The 20,878-nt window shown below is 50.7% G+C and overlaps 1 protein-coding gene across 5 annotated transcripts in view; it reads right to left on the reverse strand.

The window, feature by feature from the left end:
- Positions 1-175: 175 nt before the first annotated feature.
- Positions 176-20,878, reverse strand: part of MIDEAS (mitotic deacetylase associated SANT domain protein) — a 72,802-nt gene continuing 52,099 nt past the window's right edge. For 4 of the 5 annotated variants that reach the window (XM_047796763.1, XM_047796765.1, XM_047796762.1 and 1 more), the window contains exons 4-13: positions 15,338-15,683; positions 12,990-13,056; positions 12,358-12,500; positions 12,161-12,264; positions 11,368-11,443; positions 10,578-10,666; positions 7,885-8,034; positions 6,023-6,235; positions 4,303-4,499; positions 176-3,741 (exon numbers count right to left, since the gene is read on the reverse strand). In XM_047796763.1, the coding sequence (XP_047652719.1) occupies positions 3,561-3,741; positions 4,303-4,499; positions 6,023-6,235; positions 7,885-8,034; positions 10,578-10,666; positions 11,368-11,443; positions 12,161-12,264; positions 12,358-12,500; positions 12,990-13,056; positions 15,338-15,683 (1,566 nt within the window). In that variant the 3' untranslated portion in view covers positions 176-3,560. The remainder of the gene's footprint in view (positions 3,742-4,302; positions 4,500-6,022; positions 6,236-7,884; positions 8,035-10,577; positions 10,667-11,367; positions 11,444-12,160; positions 12,265-12,357; positions 12,501-12,989; positions 13,057-15,337; positions 15,684-20,878) is intronic. The other variant, XM_047796766.1, reaches the window with a different exon arrangement.

Here is a 20,878-nt window from a genome sequence, read left to right on the forward strand (position 1 = left end):
CGAATAGTAACCCGGCAAACGCTAGTGTGTTATTTCCCCTGCCCTGGCATCATGGATAAAACAGGCCTTATGGTTCAAAAATGTCAAGTATCCTTTGGAAGCAAACCAAGGCACACTTACAATCCCAGATGGTGAGATAATAAATCTTTCCCCCAAAGGACACAGCATTCAACTCTGAATTTTTAAAACCTTATTTAATAAAAGGTTTAAAGATACAGAAGAACATTCAAAAGTAAATAAGTTACATAGGTACATTACAATCACATCAGCAAGATTTTCTTTAGTGTGTTAATTTTTTTTTTTTATAAAAAGCACACAAAAAATAAAATCTTCCGTCTGGTCTATCACAACTGTACAGCAAAAGAGGTAATATTTATATATATGTACACTATTTTAATATGTAACAGTCTTTTAAAAAAGGGTGCCACAGGCAGCAAACACACAAAAGGCAGTGTCTGATTTTTTCAAAATAAAAGGAATATACTTATTTATATGCTATTAAAATATTTGTACAATAATTACAGACTATCAAGGCTGTTCCTGTGCTCTGTCCCCTCCAACAAGGCCTTTGACTAAGAGACAAATGAGGAAAAGGTGAAACAGCTGCAAATTGTTAGTTAGAGGCAAATATTAATACAGCAAAATATGGGGAGGACATACAATTGTTTTATAAAAATATGCATACTTCCTGTAAACCTAAGGAGTTAGGCTTGCCACTGGTAATAAATACCATCTGAGAAAACTGAGCCCCGGTAAAAACATATTTAAACAGCTGAGGCTTGTGTATGTGTTGTATTCCTCCTTCATCTTAACATCTGGCACATGAGAAGAAAGAGGTTAGGTCATTGAGGCAGTTAAATATAGGGGATCCCTTTAGACATAAGCAGCACACGACCTCTGTGCCAGGGGTGGAAGTGGAGTAGCCAAAGGGATAGGTGTGTACCTTAGCTGTGACAGGGGTTGCTGAAGGCATGGAGGACAGTGCCGAAGCCCTGTCTCCTTGGGTGGCTAAGAGACCTCAGAAATGGTCTAGAACACAGGCACTAGGTTAATCTCATGCCCTTAGGTGAGTGTAGCTGGAGGCTGCGAGATGGGTATGTAAGGTGGTGTACAGAGGACATTATAAAGCTGAAGGTGTTTTCACTTAACTTCTTAAAGCAAACAGCTCTGAACAGAAAAGAAAAAAGAAAAAAACAACACGAGCCTGATATGTTCACAGAGAGAAAGCACCATAAAGGGTAAGCCTATGCCAGCTTCTATGGCTGCACCTACTTTATTGGCAGGTCACTTGCCACAATTGCATCTGCCCTCTAAACAGTTTACCTTTCGCATTACATTCTAAATATGAATCCATCCTGGATCGTAAACCCTTTCAAAACATGGTGTCAGTTGGGGTTAATACAGAGAGGTACCATCTTGATCTTTTCCACCTACATTCACCTGGTCTGGTCTCTCTGGGCTTAGAAGAGGAGAATCACTCTAGACAAAGGAGGTTTCTGTTGCCACATGTCCAAAAAAGAGGCCTGAAACGAAACATAATTCAAATAGAAAAAACCTTGGGAAACGTAAGTAGCACTTTGGGGAGAAGCTGCAAAGGCACTCATATTACACAAGTGATTTAGAAGAGAGCCTAAATTTGCTACCCTCTTATTTTTGGAAAGTATGTCAGATTTTTGCAATCTTGGGCCATTGAGTTTATAGAAGCCTAAGGAAGAAACTAACGGGAAGCTAGAGGTCCCTAGGTAGCCATCAGGAACTGGGGAAGGGAAAGAATTTTGTTACTTCCATAGCAGGGCTCCTGCTGTATAACCATATGAATACATAAGTGAATGCGAAAAAAGACCTGACAGTGCATAGTTTAGAAACAAAACTCCCTCCCCACTCCCAGCTACCAACATTGATGCCTTTAGGCTATCTCATTGGCAGATCAGAATGAATATTTCTTGGCTCCTTCCTAACCTGTCATATACTTGCATGCACCCAGAACTGCTTTTACGCAGCTAAAGGTGAATAACGAGATCAGGAAAGTAACTCAGTCTTCCTATAGGACTGGCAAGTGAAGGGGCCTCCAGAAACCTCCAGCCCCTTCACTTCAGTAGCGAGATGCCAAATATGGCTTCTTCAAGCCAGAAACGAAACCAGAATTCTGGCTTCCAGCCAGTCCCCTCAGGCAACTTGACAGTCTGCTGAAGAGGTAGCAACAAGAACTGCCTTTGCTCTCCCTTGATCCTCCCAGTCTGTGTGGCTTTGTGACACCTTCCACCTTTCCACCATCTTTCAGTGCTACTATCATTCCTATTGGCAAAATTTCCAGAGCAACAAGGCGAGGGACTTCAGGGTCTTGGGACTGGGGGTTGGGGGTGGGTGCCAAGAAGGTGCCTTATTTTGGGATAAATGCACTTGGGCCTCTGGAAAGAAGGAAGCCCCTGGTCCCTGAGAGGATGTTAAAAATTAAATATTAAGAATAAATAAATAGCTCCCAAATGACACAAGTCAAGGAATGAAGGCTCCTGTCCAATCTGGCTAGGAGACCTCCCCCCTCCCAGGGAAGGATCCAGAAATCTCCAGCATGCAGGACTGAGGGCTGGGCTGTGGATTTCGGCACTAGACAAGGTAGGGTGGGGTTAGGTGGCAGCTGCCAAGGTCAAGACTGAGGCAGGCAGGGATCTTGCACCAAGGAGGAGCGGGCTGGGTGTAGGCTAAGCTCCCTTAGCAGCCTCCGGGGCCCAAAGGCATGTGGCAAAAAGGTGGGGAGCAGGAAGAGCCAAAACCTCTCAACAGCTCCCTCAGGCCCAGCCCCGTAGCAACCCTGCAGCGTCCATCCTCCGCACAGTCCCTTCTCCTCAAGGAGGCTGAGCGCTTGCAAAGAAACACCGGCCCCTTCCCCAAAGATGTGAGAAAACTTTCCAGCCCCAGCAGGCTGCTAGCAAGCAGCAAAGGGATAGGTACCAGTCCTGGTCTCTCTCCCTGCACCCATTCTGGCAGACTCCTTCCCAGGGAGGAGGTGGCCTCTCTCAGGACAGTCACTGGCGCAGTATGGCCTGGACAATCATGCGAGAGACAGCACGCGTGCCAGGCTTGAGTTCTCTCTCAGAGCTGGTCACTAGTCTCCCTTCAAGGAGTCCCTCTTTCCGGGGCATGGGGCAGGGCCCGTGCAGGTCCCCTGGCGTGGGGAATTAATGCTGCAAAGGGGGTGCGCTTGTGCTTGGCTCTCCACGGTGACCAACGGGAGCCGGATAAGAAAGAGGGAGCGATGAGACTGCTCAGCAGAGATCCACGTGAGAGGCAGCGGTGGCAGCGCCGGAGCCCCTCCCGAAGGGCAGCCCCAGGGAGCAGGGACTCTCCCAGTCCCAGAAAAGCACGAGGACAACTTCCGACAGACCAAATGCAAGAAGAACTGGATCCCGCAGCCCTTTCCATTGCTCCCGGGGCCTTTATAAATAAAAGAGCCATTTATTTAACTGTCATGTTCGTTTCGCAGAGACAAGTCCAGGTGATCGCTCTCTCCCGGTGCTGGCAGGCGTCAGGCAAGGCTGGGACAGGGCTCGGAGCGCCGGGCATCAGCCCCTCTCGCCCGCGCCGCTCTCCTCCCGCAGGGCTGGCTGGTGGGGGGAGGCGGCGGCTACGGTGGCCGCGGCGGCCGCGGCCTCTTTCTCTTTCTGCCTCAGAGCAGCCGCCTTCTTCTCCTGCTCTGCGTGGCTCTTCATGTGCGCGCTGCGGCTCTTCACCTTGTAAAACACCCTGCAGGCGGGAGCGGCTCTGGTGAGAGAGGTGCCCCCGCCTCCTGGGACCGCCAGACCGGGGCGCGCATGCGTGCTGGGGGAGGGGGTGCAGGATGCGGGAGGGGCGGGGACCCCCCCCCCCCCCCGCCCTGCCCTGTCCGGATGTGCCCGGCACTAAGCGGAGGGACACGCTCCAGACTCACCTCCGTCAACCCTCTTTTTTTTCTTTGTGCTTTTTAGGGCTGCACGCGTTCCCAGGCTAGGGGGCAAGTCCGCCGGCCTGCGCCACAGCAAGGCTGGATCCGAGCCCTGTCTGCGACCAGCTCACGGGAACGCCAGATCCTTAACCCACTGAGCGAGGCCAGGGATCCAACCTGCATCCTTATGGACCCTAGTGGGGCTTCCTTAACCGCTGAGCCATGAAGGGGACTCCCCATCAAACCCTCCTCTAAAAGCTGCCAAGGAACGTCACTGCCCTGGAAACTCTCTGAACCAATTCAGAGACGAGGGGAAAGCTGGGATGACTCCCAGCCGCTTCCAACCAGCTAGGTCCCAGGGGAGGCTGGGCCCGCCTTCTTACCTGCCACATTTTTTACAAGGGAAAGTGTTCTCCTGATTCTGGGTCTTATTAAACGTTTCCGGTTTTTTCTTCTTCTCCGAGAAAGGTAGTGCCCTCCGTGACTTCCCCGGCCCCTCCCGTGGCTTCTCTGAGGCCTGGCAGCCCGCAGACCCAGGGGCGTTGGACTCGTGGCTTCGGAGGATGAGGATGTCATTGGCCTGAAGAGGGTCAAACAAGGAGAGTTGAGACACTTGGAGAAGGCAGGATTCCAAATTCTGGAATCTTCTCGAACCAAAGGCTCTTAAGGATCATACACTCCTGCCAAATGGTCCCCTAGAATCTTCCCCTAGAATCTCCACTCACTGCCTTTTTGGAAACCTATTCAGTCTTTGACTAGGTCTATTTGAACAAAGCTGCTGGTACAGGAATTTTGCGGGACAGCCCTGGCTGCTATAGGGCTCCTTGGTGCATCCGGCTGGGGTCTTGGTATCTTAGTCAATGACATGTGTTCATGTTTTCAGTCAATCTGTACATGACTTTGTTTCATAAATGACCTTCACACCTGAGTAAGGGGCCAGGTGCTGGGAATAGAGATGGTGGGAGCCCCTGCTGTCAGAGAGCTTCCAGTGTAAAGGGATAGATGTGCAGGCAGCTACTAGCTCCTGACAACATGAGCCACCATGGGAAATGCCAAGCAGGTGCCAGAGAGCACAGGATCCCTGGCGCAGACCTGGAGAGGTGCTGCTCAGGGTTTTGAACCATGGCCCCTGGGTAGGGGAGCCCCTAATGGTCATTGTAAGTCACAAGCATGTGCACTGTGTCAACCGCACAGGAAGGTGTTTATACAAGTTCAGCAGAACTCAATGGAGTGTGTACACAGAGCACAGCTCTTGGAGAAAGAGCACAGCCAAGGATCAGAAGGGAGCAAAGAGCTGTGTAGGTGCAGTTCATAGGGGTTTTCCTGCAAGCCTAAGGGTAGAGCACGAATTAAACAAAGACTCTCCTGGTAGTTCCCCAACAGACTGTTCCCATACCTACTCTTTCTTGGGGGAACCTCTCTCTGACAAGGAACTGCTCTGGCAGTTAGGTCTTGCTTCTTAGCCTGTGATGTGGTGGGCAGAGCACTGCACTAGGAGGACCTGGGGTGGGACCTCAGGCAAGCCGTTTAGCATCTCTGAACCCAGTTTCCTCCGTGTGCAAGGTGGGGGTTGACACTTTACAGCATTATGGTGAGGAATGAATGAGATGATGGACAGAAAAGGAAAGCACTTTGCAGACCGCATGTGTCAGGTGGCCATTACTGCTCTTTCCATTGTCCCGGCTCTGGTTCAGACATTCTTGTCTGGGACCCAGCTTTCTTAGGAGGGGCACTGTCTGAGCTCTAAGGAATCCTCCCCCAATGTCCCACACACCTTATGGGTTTTCACAAAGACTTTGTCCTCTGTATCTCAGACACAGAAGCAGTGTAGTGTAAAATTAGGAGCAGATTCTGGAGTCAGGCTGCCTACTAGCTGTCTTGTCTTAGGCCTTAATTTCCTCATCTGTAAAATGGGAATAATGACAATTCCTACCAGGTGGGGTTAGGAGGATAAGATGAGTTCGTAACATAAAGTATTTGGTACCTTTCCTACCACGATGATGATCACGGTCGGCACGTTCCCGCTCTGCCCTCCCACAGCCCCCGGGCCCAGCTCCAGCTGTCCCCCCGGCCTGGGGCTCCCGCAGTGGAGGTCACACTTACCGACTCATTGGCCTGTAGTGTCTGCGTGGCTTTGACGGCCGCTGCCCGCCGGCTTCGCTCTCGCCCCTCTTCCTGCTCCCCCTTCTCCTGAGTCTCTGGCAGCTCCTCCTCCCCCTCCTTCCTGGTCTCTTTTACTTCCTTCCTGGGCTCCAGCCTCTCTTCACTTGGGGACTCTCTTCTGGGAGGGGGCACCCTTGGGAACTTCTGGGAAGTCTATCGGGGACAAAAATAGGGTGGTGAGCCTCTAACTCGGTCACACAGCCATTTGCACCAATTCTGACCCATCCACGGGCTCAGTAGCCCCTGCTGGTCTTGCTTGCCTGGCCTGGCCCAGTGCAGCCTTCTGTGCTAGGACTCTGTACCCTCCATGGCTAGCCTGTCTGGAAGAGGAGAGGGAGTCTTGAGGCCAAAAAACTCTCAGGACAAGACTGAGCCCTTGAGACGGAGCTGGGCAGGGAGGGAGCATGCCAGTCCCTCCCCACAGGCCACCTGTCCTTCTGGGAGTGTCCAACAGGCACATCCTTAGACAGGGTGGTCTGGTGGAGCCAGGCAGCAGCCTTGAACTCCATTCTAAACTATCTCTGTAACGTTTTCTTTTTAGGGCCGCACCCGCTGGGCATATGGTGGCTCCCAGGCTAGGGGTCGAATCGGAGCTGTAGCCGCCGGCCTGCACCACAGCCACAGCAATTCGGGATCCGAGCTGCGTCTGTGACCTACACCACAGCTCATGGCAACACTGGATCCTTAACCCACTGAGCGAGGCCAGGGATCGACCTCCAACCTCACAGTTCCTAGTTGGATTCATTTCCACTGCGCCATGAGGGGAACATTTTCTTTATCTCTACTTCCTTCCCATCGGCAAAATGGGAACTGTATCACACCCTGTCTTAGAGCAGCATGTCAGCAAGTGTGGACTTGTGACCCCCAAGGTAATGTTAGGTGGATACATGGACACAGAATTCAGTAACATTCCTTTTCAATTTTCTGCCAATCCTGATCATGTCAAGGACAGGGTCTCAAGCTGGTGTTAATAGTCATTTTTTTTCTTTCTTTCTTTTTCTAGGGCCACACCTGTGGCATATGGAGGTTCCCAGGCTAGGGGTTGAACTGAAGCTGCAGCTGCCGGCCTGAACCACAGCCACAGCAATGTGAGATCTGAGCCACATCTGCAACCTACACAGAGGCCAGGGATCAAACCTGCACCTCATGGATACTAGTCAAGTGCTTAACCCGCTAAGCCACAATGGCAACTCCTAACGTGTCTTTTAATACTTCTCTAGACTTAACAAGGAGAAGTCAGGCTTCATTGCAGAGCCTTGGAGGCTAACAGTATCCAGCTAAAATTTAGTAACATTGTTTGGTTTCCATATATATTTATTTTTACCAGTACTTTCTGTGGCAAGCAGCACTGGTTTTCTATTTGTGACTGTGATGAAAAGCTTCCTTTTTGAGTAAAAAATGAGTTGATTTAAAGAAAAATATTAAGTAATACCACAGGTGGTGTGTGGACATGACAAATACAGTCATCACAACAGGTGGTAGGATGCGGATATAGCAGAATTCATAAGGGTGATGCAGGAAGGCCTCAAGCTTGGGCAAGAGTGTGAGAGCTCGGCTCTGACGGGACAATAAGCTGATGCTGGTGAAATATCCCCAATGTTCTGCATCAACACAGTGTACTACTCTGATGACACTGGCACAGAGAGGGCGAACCCAAAGGTTCAGGGCCAGTGCCCAGGATATCAGCTCCTTGGGGCTGTCAGGGACACTGCCTTCCTCTCTCAGCCCTCCAGAGCCGCCAGGAGAGCTTGGCCTCAGGCTCCCAGTTCAGCCTAAGCAGCTGAGGCTGGGAAGGGAGTCACCTTAATATCCACTTCAACCTCCTCCTGGGCCGACTTTTCATCACTTGTATCCACATCCCCGAAGGTTAGAGTCCCATTGCGGCCAATCTTCACCTGCTTCTTGTAGGTGTAGTAGAACTCCACGCACTGGGCCACGGTCTTGGTCTGGATCTGGTTTGAAGCCAAAACTGGGGTCAGACATCCTGGTTCAGCTCACCTGCCTGGGGGTATGCCAGCCCTTCTTATCTCTGCATGTCCCCCTTAACTTTAGCAGACACTAAACCCCATGAACCCAGGAAATACAAGCATGTCTCCCACACCTGCTCTGCACAGACCACTGACCAATTAACCAACGCTTCAGCACTAATTTTTTTAAGAAGCTTAAAAGGGCAACATGGAGCCATTGGGGAAATGTGAATACAAATTGCATATTAGAGAGTATTGTATCAACTTAAATTTCTTGGGTGTGATAATGGTGCTATGGTTTTATAGAAGAATATCCTTGTTTCAGGAAATATTCAGGTCAAGTGTCATGAGGTCTGTAACTTACTTTTAATGATTAATTAAAACAGAAGGAGAATATGCGTGTGGGTTTATATAGAGACACAGAAAGACAGCAAATGTGGCAAATGTTAACAGCTGGTAAATCTGAGAGGTATCTGAGTGTTCATTTTACTATTCTTTCCATTTTTCTATAAGCTTGAGATTTTTCAAAATAAAAAGAAAGGGAAAAAAGTCTGGGCACCATCTACATTTGAAGCCAGCCTAGACCTGGCAACACAGCCTCTCCACATCAGTCCAGGCAAACAATTTCATTCCTCTTCAGGGAGCGGCCACGGACAAATGAGGACAGAGAATTGTCAGGGTGTCCTATGCTGGGGAGGAACTCGGGAGACCAACACAAAAGCCCTGGAAAATCTAAAGTGGAAGCAGGGAGCTAAGTCTTTTTTAATTTTAATTTTTATGGTCGCACCTGCGGCATACGGAAGTTCCCAGGCCAGGGACTGAATCTGAGCCATAGCTGTGACCTACGCCACGGCACCACCGGATCCTTTAACCCACTGGGCTGGGCAGGGGATCAAACCCCTACCTCCATAGTGACCCGAGCTGCTGCAGTTAGGTTCTTAACATACTGCGCCACAGCGGGAACTCCAGAAGGCCAAGTCTTGTTTCTAACTCGGCCACTAAATGGCTATGTCTGGAGTCCTTGGTGTGGTGAGTGGAGTGAGATGAGATGATCCCCAAGCTCTGAAACCTGAGCCCTCTCATTTCACAAATCCATTTAGCCACTAGGCTTCATTTCTGGATGACTTTCCCCCACACAGAGCTGTTTTGTCAGACTCCCCGCTCCCCCCAGGCTCCCAGACTGCTCAGCCAACTGCTGGGCTGCCACTGGCAGCTGGGGGGTCCTGTCTACAGGGTCCAAGGGGTCGGGGGGCCCTCTGTGCGTGAGCAGGACACAGACATGATTCATCCCAGGAATGGCCAAGTCATGAATTTATTAATTAGATCCTGTTTATACTTTTACTATCAATTCCCTCTGATCATCTGGTTGCCTGACTAATGGTCTGCTCTTTTCATTAAGGCATTAGGGGCGCCTCAGTGAGCTTCACAGGCATGCACTTCCCGGCAATCTTGCCCAATCAGAGAGCTAGCAAACGACTATCATCACAACAGGGCCCTTATAGGAGAATTTATCAGCACTTGGTCCAGGGCCCGGGGTGTCCCTGGCACAAGCTACGATCCCAGGAGGAAGGAGCACATTCTGGGAAGCTCTTTTCCCTCAGCGGTCCACACGGCTCACTCTCCCCACAGCCCAGGCATCGTGAGACAGAGCTGGTGGGAAGATGCAAGTCCTTGGATGAGCAAGGCTCTACTCTCCCAGAAGGACATGCAGAGAGGACAAGAGAACTCTAGGAAAACTACGCTCCTCTCCTCGATCAGCTGAGTTACTGGAAGGAAACCCTGGGTCCGACAGGAAGTGGGCAGAGGTCCGCCAGGGCAGTTCCAGTCCCTTGCTAGCTCTCAGGGTGACCGCTCCTCCCAGATACTAATTGTGGCTTTCCAAGTACTCCAGCCCCGGGTATGGCTCACTGCCCCTCCTCTTCTCCTTCTCCCTGAGGCAAGTCACTATTTTAAGTTTGGCACCACTGGTTCTGGAGCCCACTCACCCCCCGCCCCTGGATTGAGGCTTCAGGGTAGGGCCACACTACCCTGAGGTGAGGGAAAGGGGCTAGAAGCAGGGGGCAAAGGCCTGATCATTTCCCTTCTGGTTTTGTTTAGAAAAATGTCTCTGAAGCCACTTAGCGGTGTTGATCTTTTTTTTTTTTTTTTTTTTTGTCTTTTTGGCCATTTCTAGGGCCGCTCCTGAGGCATATGGAGGTTCCCAGGCTAGGGGTCTAATTGGAGCTGTAGCTGTCGGCCTACGTCACAGCCACAGCAATGCAGGATCAGAGCCATGTCTGTGACCTACACCATAGCTCGTGGCAACGCCGGATCCTTAACCCACTGAGCGAGGCCGGGGATCGAACCTGCAACCTCATGGTTCCTAGTTGGATTCGCTAACCACTGAGCCACGAAGGGAACTCCATTGATGGGTTTTTTAAGAGGGCTTGACAAGCAATTGCAGGGCCCCTCGACTGGCAGAAGGAGCCCCCAGATCATGCAGCCAGTTCCTGCCCCTCACTTGCCCCTACAGCTGAGCCCCAGCTCACCAGCTTCTGCACCAAGAAGAAATCCTTCTTGTAGATGGCGATGCCCTTGTTGAACAGCTTCCTCTCCGCCGCCTTCCACTGGTCGGAGCCTGCAGGGCAGAGAGGGAGGCGGGGTGGGGAGGGGGGCGGGACTGTGAGCCCTGCGGGGGCAAGTCTGACCAGCAGCAAAGGACGAGGTCATCCATCCGCCAGCTGTGCAGCCACTGAGGGCGGGCTCCATGCTCTGCCTCGGCCACTTACTAGCCATGTCGTTTAGCCCCTGCGCCTCACTTTCCCCACTTGTGAAATGGGAACTAATGAGAGACGCCACCTCACCAGCCGTGGCGCAGCCTGAGACAATGCACGAGGATCCCTGGGTGCTCTGCCTGACACAGACGGGATGTACCACTCAGCAAGGGGTGATGCCAACGGCTCTGATTATGCCACCTGGTCAATGTCCCTTTTAAAAGCACAGCACCCAGAATGGGGTGTGGCACTCCAGGGGTCGTCTAAGTTCCAGGCACCCCGTGCCAGTCTATATGGCACTCACTGGGTTCCTGCCCCTTATGCCCCCACCTTGGGCTTTTTTGCCAAGATGGGCTCCCACCTGCTCCCAGCCGTCTCCCTTTCCCTGCAGGTCCAGGAAGCCCCTTGAAAGCTACCCCAGCTTTGGTGTCCGTTCCCTCACTCTGGCTCCTGGCTTATACACCCGCCACCTCCCCACCCCTACCCTACCCCGGGTTGTGACTTGGCACCGAGCCGGCCCCTTGAGGAGTCCCCCCACGGCCCCAGGTCCACCCTGCCAGCCCACCTGTGTAGTGATAAGTTGCCAGGGGGTGGTTGTGGGGCCGCAGGGGCTTCTTCAGTAGCAGCTTATTCAGCGCTTCCTGAAAGGGAAGTGAAGGAAAGATCAGGGCCCTGGCAGGGGTCTTATGGGCAAAATTCAGGCCTCTGCGAAGGGTGGGCACTTACTCTTGGCCCCCTGAACTGCAGAAGGGCAAGAAGTCTGGCAGGATGGCAAGGTCACAGGGGCTGGGCTGCTCAGGGCCTCTTAAGAGGGAACATACGGGGAGTTCCCGTCATGGCTCAGCAGTTAACAAACCCGACTAGCATCCATGAGGTTGCGGGTTTGATCCCTGGACTCTCTCAGTGGGTTAAGGATCCGGCATTGCCATGAGCTGTGGTGTAAGTCACAGATATGGCTGGGATCCTGCGTTACTGTGGCTGTAACGTAAGCTGGCAGCTATAGTTCTGATTCGACCCCAAGCCTGGGAACTTCCATACGCCATGAGTGCGGCCCTAAAAAAAGCAAAAAAATAAAAAATAAAAAAATAAAAGGGAACATATGGCCCCCAAGGCAGGCAGCCACAGACAGAAGGCCCTGTTTGAGGATAGGGACCCACTACCCAGAAGCAGAGCCTGTGGTGGACCTTACACAGCAAAGAATTGAGCTTGGAACCAGAACTCCCTTAGGCCAGCCCACTACCATCCACAGCTTGGTCAGACCCTCCCGCCTGCCTCAAATCAGCAGGCCTGGCTCTGTGGCAGTAGACAGGGATCTGTGCCAGCCTCCCCGAAGGGCCCTCCCCCAACCGCTGTCTCACCAGGATGTCTCCCCTGGATTCGTGCAGACAGTGCAGGGCCAGCTCCTGGTTGGTGCCAGCTCCGGGGAAAATGCTGGAGCAGGCAGCTGTCAGCAGGTCTTCCACTGCCGAGGGAGGAAAGAAGAGTGCTTTTAGGGCTGGGCTGGGCTGGGACGGGGCAGGGCTTCGCCACCCATGGCTGGCCTGTCCCCTCTCACCTTGCCTCTGCTTCTCTCGGCTGCTCTCTAGGTTCTCCCATGGCTGCCACACCAAGTCCGCCTTGTGCGGGTCTGCAGCTGCCAGGGCGCGGTCCCTCATCAAGGGGATTTCTGCTTGGAACCGGGAGCCCACGTTGATCCGCCTGCAGGGGTGGAAGGGGTAGGGACTGAGGCCTCACCGTGTGGGGATGGGGAACCTGACTTTCTCCCTGGGGATGGAGAAGAAGCAGGGGGTGGTTGGCAGAGGCTGGACACGGTAAGGCCACAGTGTCAGGGAAAGGCCCCTGTGGAGACGCCCTGACAAGCAGCACTGGTGCTGCCAGAAAGGCAAGGCCCAGAGGTTGAAAAGGGGAGAAGCAGCTCCAGGTTTACAGGCAGGGAGAGTCCTTTGGTCTACCCTTCTATGGCTCCTCAGGGGAAAATTCACTCTGAGCTGGTCCTTTCCTCCCCTGTGACCTCTGCACAGAAGCTGGGGGCAGGGATCCGTGGCGCAGCCCAGGGCTGACTGCGAAAGCCCAGCACGGCCTGCTCAGCCCTCAGCCCACAGAACCTTCCTCCTTTCAGGGCCCACCTGCACACACTACACCCCAGGGGGCCTCCTCACCCCCCAGGCGAGGCGGGGCTGCACTTACGGCTCGATGCTCACTGGGGTGGCCTCCCCCATCACAGAGAGGACAGGCGGGGTGACTTCAGCGCTGTCTATGGGACAAAAGGCAGGTTAGTAAATGGCACCCTCCTCCCTTCAGCAGAGCCACTCTCCCCAACCCTAGGTGGCTGCTGTGTAAGCACCAGAGCCACAGCAGTGACTCACAGAGGTTCATGCTGCAAAATCAGTCCCCCTGAGTCCTGGCTGCAGCCTGCAACGGTGACAACTAGCTGTGACTTTACCAAATGTGTGGGTGCCTCCATTTTCGCACCTGCTATAAGGGGCTATTACTACCTGTCTTCCTAGGCTGATGTGAGGATTGAATGAAATCATGCACCAAGCCCAGCCCTCAGTAAATGTTAGCTACTGCTGTTACCACTACTACCAGTTCCACTACCAGAGCCAGGTCCCGACCCGGAAGCTCCCATGCTGCAACATCAGGTCCAACTCTCAGCTACGGCTGCTCTGGTAGAAAGGCTGCAACTTCTGCCACGCGAGCAAGCGAGGTGGAGAAGGAGATCACTCTTTCATTATCTTCTCACTTCCCGGCCTGGGGTTCTCCTGAGCTAATCTCAATGCCCTACACGATCAAGACACTGCTTTGCTCCAAAAACAAACATCTCTGCTGACTCCCCTCTGCAACCTGAGAGAAAAGCTCAGCTCCTCAGCGCAGCATTCAAGGCAGTTTCCCTTCCAACTACGCCTCCCGCCACGGCCTTGCCCGGACCCCTATCCTAGCAGACGGCTCCCTCGAGGCCCCTCCTGCTCCCTGCACAGACCCACCTCTGGGCCTCCGCACTCTCCTTTCATCTGCCTAGTGTGCCCTCCCCACCCTCTGGCTGCTTCCTAGTTCAAGCTCAGCTGTAGCCCCACCCTCTCTTAAATTAAAGCTCTCCTCACCACCACAGACTAGCAGCCTCTGCAGTCTGAGCTTAGGGTCTCACTGACTGCTGATCCCACTCTGCCTGGAACTTCTGCTTTCCTGTCTCCCAAGCATCCATGGCAACACCCTAATGAACCCGCATTTTCTTTAGGACAGACCCTGGGGTCCCACACATTACTGGTGCCCTCACAGGACCCAGTTCAGGCTTTATTTTAGTGCAAGAAAAACACTCATGCACGGACAGTCCTCTTCTTTGCCACCAATCTGGTGTCCACAGTGTCTTTCTGCACAACCCAGGCAGGGAGAGAAGCCTGGAAGCTTCCAAGCAGAAGTGGAAGAGCCTGAGGCCAGCCAGCCCAGGGTGAGCCATTTCTCACCCACAGACACCAGGGGGCACCAGAGAGCCGTGCCACGGGGAGGTCAGGGTCAAAGGTTAATCCAGGGCCGGCACTGCCTCACCTTGGTGCTGCCTTTGGTCAATTATCTCCCTTAGTCCCCCATCACCCTGAGATAGGATTAGCCCATTTTTCAAGGGCAATGAATTCTTATGTGGAGTGAGCCGCATTTTTCAGCAATTCACCACCCAGGTCAGCCAAAAGATCTGCTTTGGCCCAAATGACTATTTAAGAGACTCAGGAGAAAGGATCTGCCACATAATATTAAGAACAAATGTGACACACCCGGCACATGTTAAGTGCTTTCTTTATGTATGTTAATGCATCCGAAACTCACCACAACCCCGTGAGGTAGCCACTAGGCTGACCCATAGGAAACTGCTATTTGTGGTTCTAGAAAATAGCTCACTACATATCAGTAATTTCACCATTAACCAAATACTCCTGATATCCTTATTCAAATACTGATGAAACTGAGGTCCAGGGAGTTTCTACGACTGCCACAGGGGATGTAACAGTATAGGGTGGAACTGGAATTTTTATTTTTTTATTTTTTTATTTTCCCACTGTACAGCAAAGGGGTCAGGTTATCCTTACATGTATACATTACAATTACATTTTTCCCCCAGCTTTTCTTCTGTTGCAACATGAGTATCTAGACAAAGTTCTCAATGCTATTCAGCAGGATCTCCTTGTAAATCTATTCTAAGTTGTGTCTGATAAACCCAAGCTCCCGATCCCTCCCACTCCCTCCCCCTCCCATCAGGCAGCTGCAAGTCTCTTCTCCAAGTCCATGATTTTCTTTTCTAAGGAGATGGAACTGGAATTTAAATCTAAGCCATTGGGCTGACACCTCCTTGCCCTGACCCCAACATGTCCTTGAACCCGGACAACCTCCTTCTCTCTCTCAGAAGAGAGGGAGCAAAGCTCCTTTCCCCACAGCATTGCAGCCCAGTCCCCAGCAGCCCCATGAGCTGCATCTTCCCTGCCCGCCGCCCTCCCTCCCACATTTCCTGCCCCCAGGGATGCCCAGGAGATTGGGGGGGGGTCACTCACTAGATCGGAGCAGGGTGCGATGGGCACTCTTTGGCGTGATGGGAGGAGGGGCTGGGATGCTGCTGGTCGACATGATGGCATTGAAATAGAGTCCGGAGCCTTCCCGCACGGGGCTGAGGATGGGGGGTGGTGTGTAGGGCGGCAGCTCAAAGCTCCGCTCAGAGGGGTGGTCGGCGAGGCGGACGGGGGAGCGCAGGTGGCTCTGGTATGGGGTGATGTTGGAGTAGACAGGAGGGGCGATGAAAGTGCCCGCCTTGGTGGGGATGATCAGGGGCTCAGGCCTCGGCCGCTGCTTTGGTTTCCGCACTGAAGGTTCTCCCTCCAACTTGACGTTCATGTCCTCAGCCTGGAGAAGGAAAGAGAACCGAGATGGCTCAGCCTCCTACGTCCTGGGAAAACTAGAGTCTTGACCACTGCCTGCCAGCTTCACCTTTGGAGTTTAGTCCGCCCACCACACACCAGGCCTAGACGCGGGAACCGGATGGCTTGGACAAGGATCTGCCTCCTTCACTGACCATTTAAAATGACTTAATTCTCTGTGCATCGTCATTTTTAATATGGGAATAACAAATGCCTACCTAATGGGGTGGCTCTGAGGACTAAATGAATTAATGCGTGGCAGTCACTCAGACGGTCCCTGGTACATAGTAATTAATCAATACTGGCTACTGTCAGGAGTTCCCGTCGTGGCTCAGTGGTTAACAAATCTGACTAGCATCCATGAGGATGCAGGTTCGATCCCTGGCCTCACTCAGTGGATTAAGGATCCAGTGTTACCGTGAGCTGTAGGGTAGGTTGCAGACTCGGTTTGGAGTCTGCGTGGCTGTGGTGTAGGCAGCTACAGCTCCAATTAGACCCTTAGCCTGGGATCCTCCATATGCCACGAGAGCAGCCCTAAAAAGCAAAAAAAAAAAAACAAAAAAACCAAAAAAAAACCCACATTGGCTACTGTCAGTACAAACTCAAAGCTCTGCATTAGATGGCGGCTGTACTGTGTGCCAAGACCTGAGCTGGGCATGGACTCACACATGAACAGGACGGTCCTGTCCTTAAAGAACTTTCATTCGCATAGTCTTAGTCCTGCTATCACAGGCCAACCTACTGGTGCTGTCCAAGCTTAGCGCCCCTGGCTTACACGCCTCCCTGCCTGGTATGCCTCATGGGCCTCCAGACAGAGCAGAAGGCAGGCCGAACAGGACAGAGGCCTTTCCTTGCTCCATCCCCATCCTCTCAAGAGCAGGGGGCCCTCCAGGGTGAGTGACATGGACCAGCGCCCTGGGCACGCAGGTGAGACTGGCCATGTTGACTGCGTGGGCCTGGGAACAACAGGCTTTCTCCCCACCCCACCCCCAGTTCCAGCTCCCACAAGGCCTTCAGGCGGAGGGCTGTGACTTCCTGTGAGGCCTTGGCTGTGTCTTTTAGCCATTTGTGCCCTCTCTGCTCCGCTACAGACCAGGAAGAGATGGCACTGCTCATGCTTCCCCCCTTAGGGGAATGATATGACGCACAGGAAAAAAATGCAGTGGCGCCAAAGGCCCCGAACTTGCTAGACAAGAAGTCCAACATGAACTCAGCTAGCTGTAGTAATTTGTGATTTTATAAGGAAATGGATTTCTACTATTCTGAATACCTGCCAATATTTTTCATATTGATTTTTTAGGTGTGATAGTAGTATTGTGGGAAGGAAGGAGGGAGGGGGAGAGGGAAAGAAAGAGAGCAGGAGGAGAAGGATGGAGGAAGGAGGGAGAGAAGGAAGGGGGAGGGGGAGAAGAATGGAGGGGGAGGGGAGAAGGAAGGAGGGGGGAGGGGAGAAGGAAGAAGGGGGAGGGGGAAGGAGAAGGAAGGAGGGGGAGGGGAGAAGGAGGGGGAGGGGAGAAGGAAGGAGGGGGAGGGGAGAAGGAAGGAGGGGGAGGGGAAAGGAAGGAAGGAGGGGGGAGGGGAAAAGGAAGTGGGAGGGGAGAAGGAAGTGGGAGGGGGAGAAGGAAGGAGGGGAGGGAAGGAAAAGAATCCTTATATATGATGTACTTCAAGTACAAAACCCAAGTATTTATGGATGGAATGATGTGATATCTGGAATCTGCTTCAAAAAAAACTGATTTTTTTTGCCACAGCGACAGGGAATGTGGGAGAGGGGTCAGTGCACAGGGAAGACCAGCCGGGAGAAGGTGCAGGTACAAATGAAAGAAGACTGGCTGTATTTTGAAAACTGTAAACGGAGGGGGATGGCTAAACATCCATGTTCGTTATACCATTCCCTCCGCTTTTGCGCATGACTGAAAATGTCTATAATACAAAGACAGACAGATAGATAAATAGGCAGACAGGCCTCCTTAAAGCCTGGTGTAGTGAAAATACTCAGGCAGGATTCAAGAGATAAAAATTCCAGGGCGAGCTCTGTTATTCCTTGGCTGTATGGCCTTAGGTAAGTGTCTAGCCTTTTCTGGACCTATTTCCTCATCTTTAAAATGGGCAGGTTGGACTGTGCAGCTGCTCAGGCTCCTTCCTACCATCCTCAGGACAAGTGCCCAGGTCTCTAGCCTCCAGCCTCCAACCAGAGAATAAGATCCAGAGAGCAGAGACTCTGCTGTTCACAGAGCTCTCCTTCCTCACGAGAGGCATGCAGGCCAACTCTCCAGCTGAGAATGACTAAAAAAAATCCAGATTCAGTAGGAAAAGCACATTTCTGGAGGTATCAAAGAGCAAATTACCTGGCAAAGAATTCAAGAGTCAAGAGCCAAGGAAAAAAGGAACGCCAAAGAGGTGAAACCAGCATTTGTGTCTTTCCTAGAGATAGATGCTGTCATGGAAGAGGCCACTGAGAAGCCGAGAAACTGAGTAGAGCTTTTCATAAATTCAAGAAGCCAGCAGAATAAAAACTGGAGTTTAGAGCTTGCCAAGGAAGGAGAGCCTGGTAAACCCCCAGGTTTTGGCTTGGGACTGCAAAGGGCTGTATCCTTAGAATAAAGGTAAATCAGAAATAGACTAGTTTTCGAAGTTCCCGTCACGGCTCAGCAGAAACAAATCTGACTAGCATCCATGAGGACGCAGGTTCGACCCCTGGCCTTGCCCAGTGGGTTAAGGATCTGGCATTGCTGTGAGCTGTGGTGTAGTCTGCAGACACAGCTCGGATCTGGCATTGCTGTGGCTGTAGTGTAGGCCAGAGGCTACAGCTCTGATTCAACCCCTACCCTGGGAACCTCCATATGCCATGGGGGCAGCCCTAAAAAGCAAAAAAAAAAAAAAAAAAGAATGGAATAATTGCCCAGCTTCAGATCATCTGATTAAATTGAAGTAATCCAGGATCATTTATGCTCTTTCCTACCTGTCAGGTGCGAAAACAAATCCTCTCCAGTAGAAGACAAATATCATCCAGTCTTTAACTACCTCAACAATTTTTCATATAATGTCTGACATTCAATAAGAGATAACCAGAGGGAGTTCCTGTCATGGCTCAGTGGTAATGAACCTGACTAGTATCCATGAGGACCCGGGTTCAATCCCTGGCCTCACTCACTGGGTTAAGGATCTGGCATTGCTGTGAGCTGTGGTGTAGGTCACAGATGTGGTTCAGATCCCTTGTTGCTCTGGCTGTGGTGTAGGCCAGCAGCTACAGCTCTAATCGACCCCTAGCCTGGAAACTTCCGTATGCCTCATGCGCAGCCATAAAGAAAGAAAGAAGGAGATAGTAGGAGTGCTTGCTGTGGCACAGTGAGTACAGAATCCGACTGTAGCACCTGTGGAGGCTGTGGGTTTGATCCCTGGCCTGGTGCAGCGGGTGATTGGATCCAGCATTGCCGCAACTGTGGCTCAGAATTAATCCCTGACCTGAGAACTTCCTGTACCATGGGTATGGCCATAAGAAAAAATAAATAAATGAATACAAGAAATATAAGAAATAGCAGATGATAGATACAGACAAACAGGGATCCCATTAATGGAGTGATACATAAACTTTAAGAAAACTAGGTTTAAGTTGTGCAATAATATAAAAGGCGAAGTTGAAAATCTCATCAAAGAACTAAAAACTCTAAAAACAAACCAAAAGTTCATTTAAAAAATAAAATAACTGAAGATCAGAGCTCAATGAATGGGCTTAACAACAGATTAACCACAGCTAAAGAGAATTAGAGAACTAAAAGATAGGTCAGACTAAAAAAAAAAAAAGTAGAAAACAGAGAAATGCATGACAGACAAAAATAAGGAATATGGTGAGAAGCGCTAACAAAATGTTTAATTGGAGTCCCAGAAGGAGAGAGAGAAAATGGGGCAGAAGAACTATTCAAGAAGCTAAGCAGGATAAATACAAAAAAGAACAATACTTAGGTATTATAGCAAAAACTGCTGAAAACCAATTGACACCAAAAATCTTAAAAGCAACAAGATAAAAAGATACCTGACATTCGAAGGAGGAATAATATGGCTTATAGTGATTTCTCAACACTGTAACTACAATAGAAGCCTGCAGACAATGGAAGGATGTCTTTAAAGTGCCAAGAAAAAAACCAAACTATCAACACAGAATTCTTTACCCAGCAAAGTTATCTTTCAAAAATGAAGATGAAGTAAAAACATTTTCAGACAATCAAAGACTAATAACATTTATCACCCTCAGACTCACACTAAAGGAAAAACTACAGAGTGTTCTTCAAGCAGCATATAAAGGAGCTGAGATGGAAGCTTAGAGATATGAGAAGACATAAAAAAGCAACAAAACACTAACATTTGAATAAATCTAAAATGAACAACAACTGAAGAAAATAATAATAGTGTTATACGGTCCTGTCAATGTTAACATATACAGAGAATAAAAATTCATGTCAATAATTCTACATGTTAGGGATTGGTGGAAAATGGAGTTAAAAATAAAATTTAAAAAATGCAGTTAAAGGGTTATAAGAAGTTTGCATTGTCCAGGAAGAGGTAAAGTAGGAGTTCCCTGGTGGCCTAGTGGTTAAAGATTCGGCATTGTCACTGCTGTGGCGTGAGTGCAATCCCTGACCCAGGAATTTGCACATGCCACAGGTGCAGCCAAAAAGAAAAAAGGGGAGGGGGGCAGAAAAACACTAACATATTAGATTTCAGTAAGTCAGTATTTTATTTTATTTTACTTTACTTCACTATTTTATTTTTAGTTTTAGGGCTGCAACCACAGTATATGGAGGTTCCCTGGCTAGCGGTCAAATCAGAGCTGCAGCTGCCAGCCTACACAACAGTCACAGCAATGCCAGATCCGAGCCACATCTGCAACTTAGGCCGCAGCTTGTGGCAATGCTCCTTTACCCACTGAGCAAGGCCAGGGATCGAACCTGCATCCTCATGGACACTCGATCACGTTCTTATTAACCCGCTGAGCCACAACAGAAACTCCAGCCAATGCATTTTCACTTCTAGGATTCCTTCTCAACAAGAGAATCAAGCTCTAATATCACAGGCATTCATTACCTGATGAGTTAACTTCTCTCCTACACATCTATGGTGGTGCTGGTTATGTACCTTACTCCAGATAATTGAGAAAACAGCTACTCAGACTTCCGTAGGGCT

The sequence above is a fragment of the Phacochoerus africanus genome, chromosome 9 (genome assembly GCF_016906955.1).
Source record: "Phacochoerus africanus isolate WHEZ1 chromosome 9, ROS_Pafr_v1, whole genome shotgun sequence".
Classification (NCBI taxonomy): Eukaryota; Metazoa; Chordata; class Mammalia; order Artiodactyla; family Suidae; genus Phacochoerus; species Phacochoerus africanus.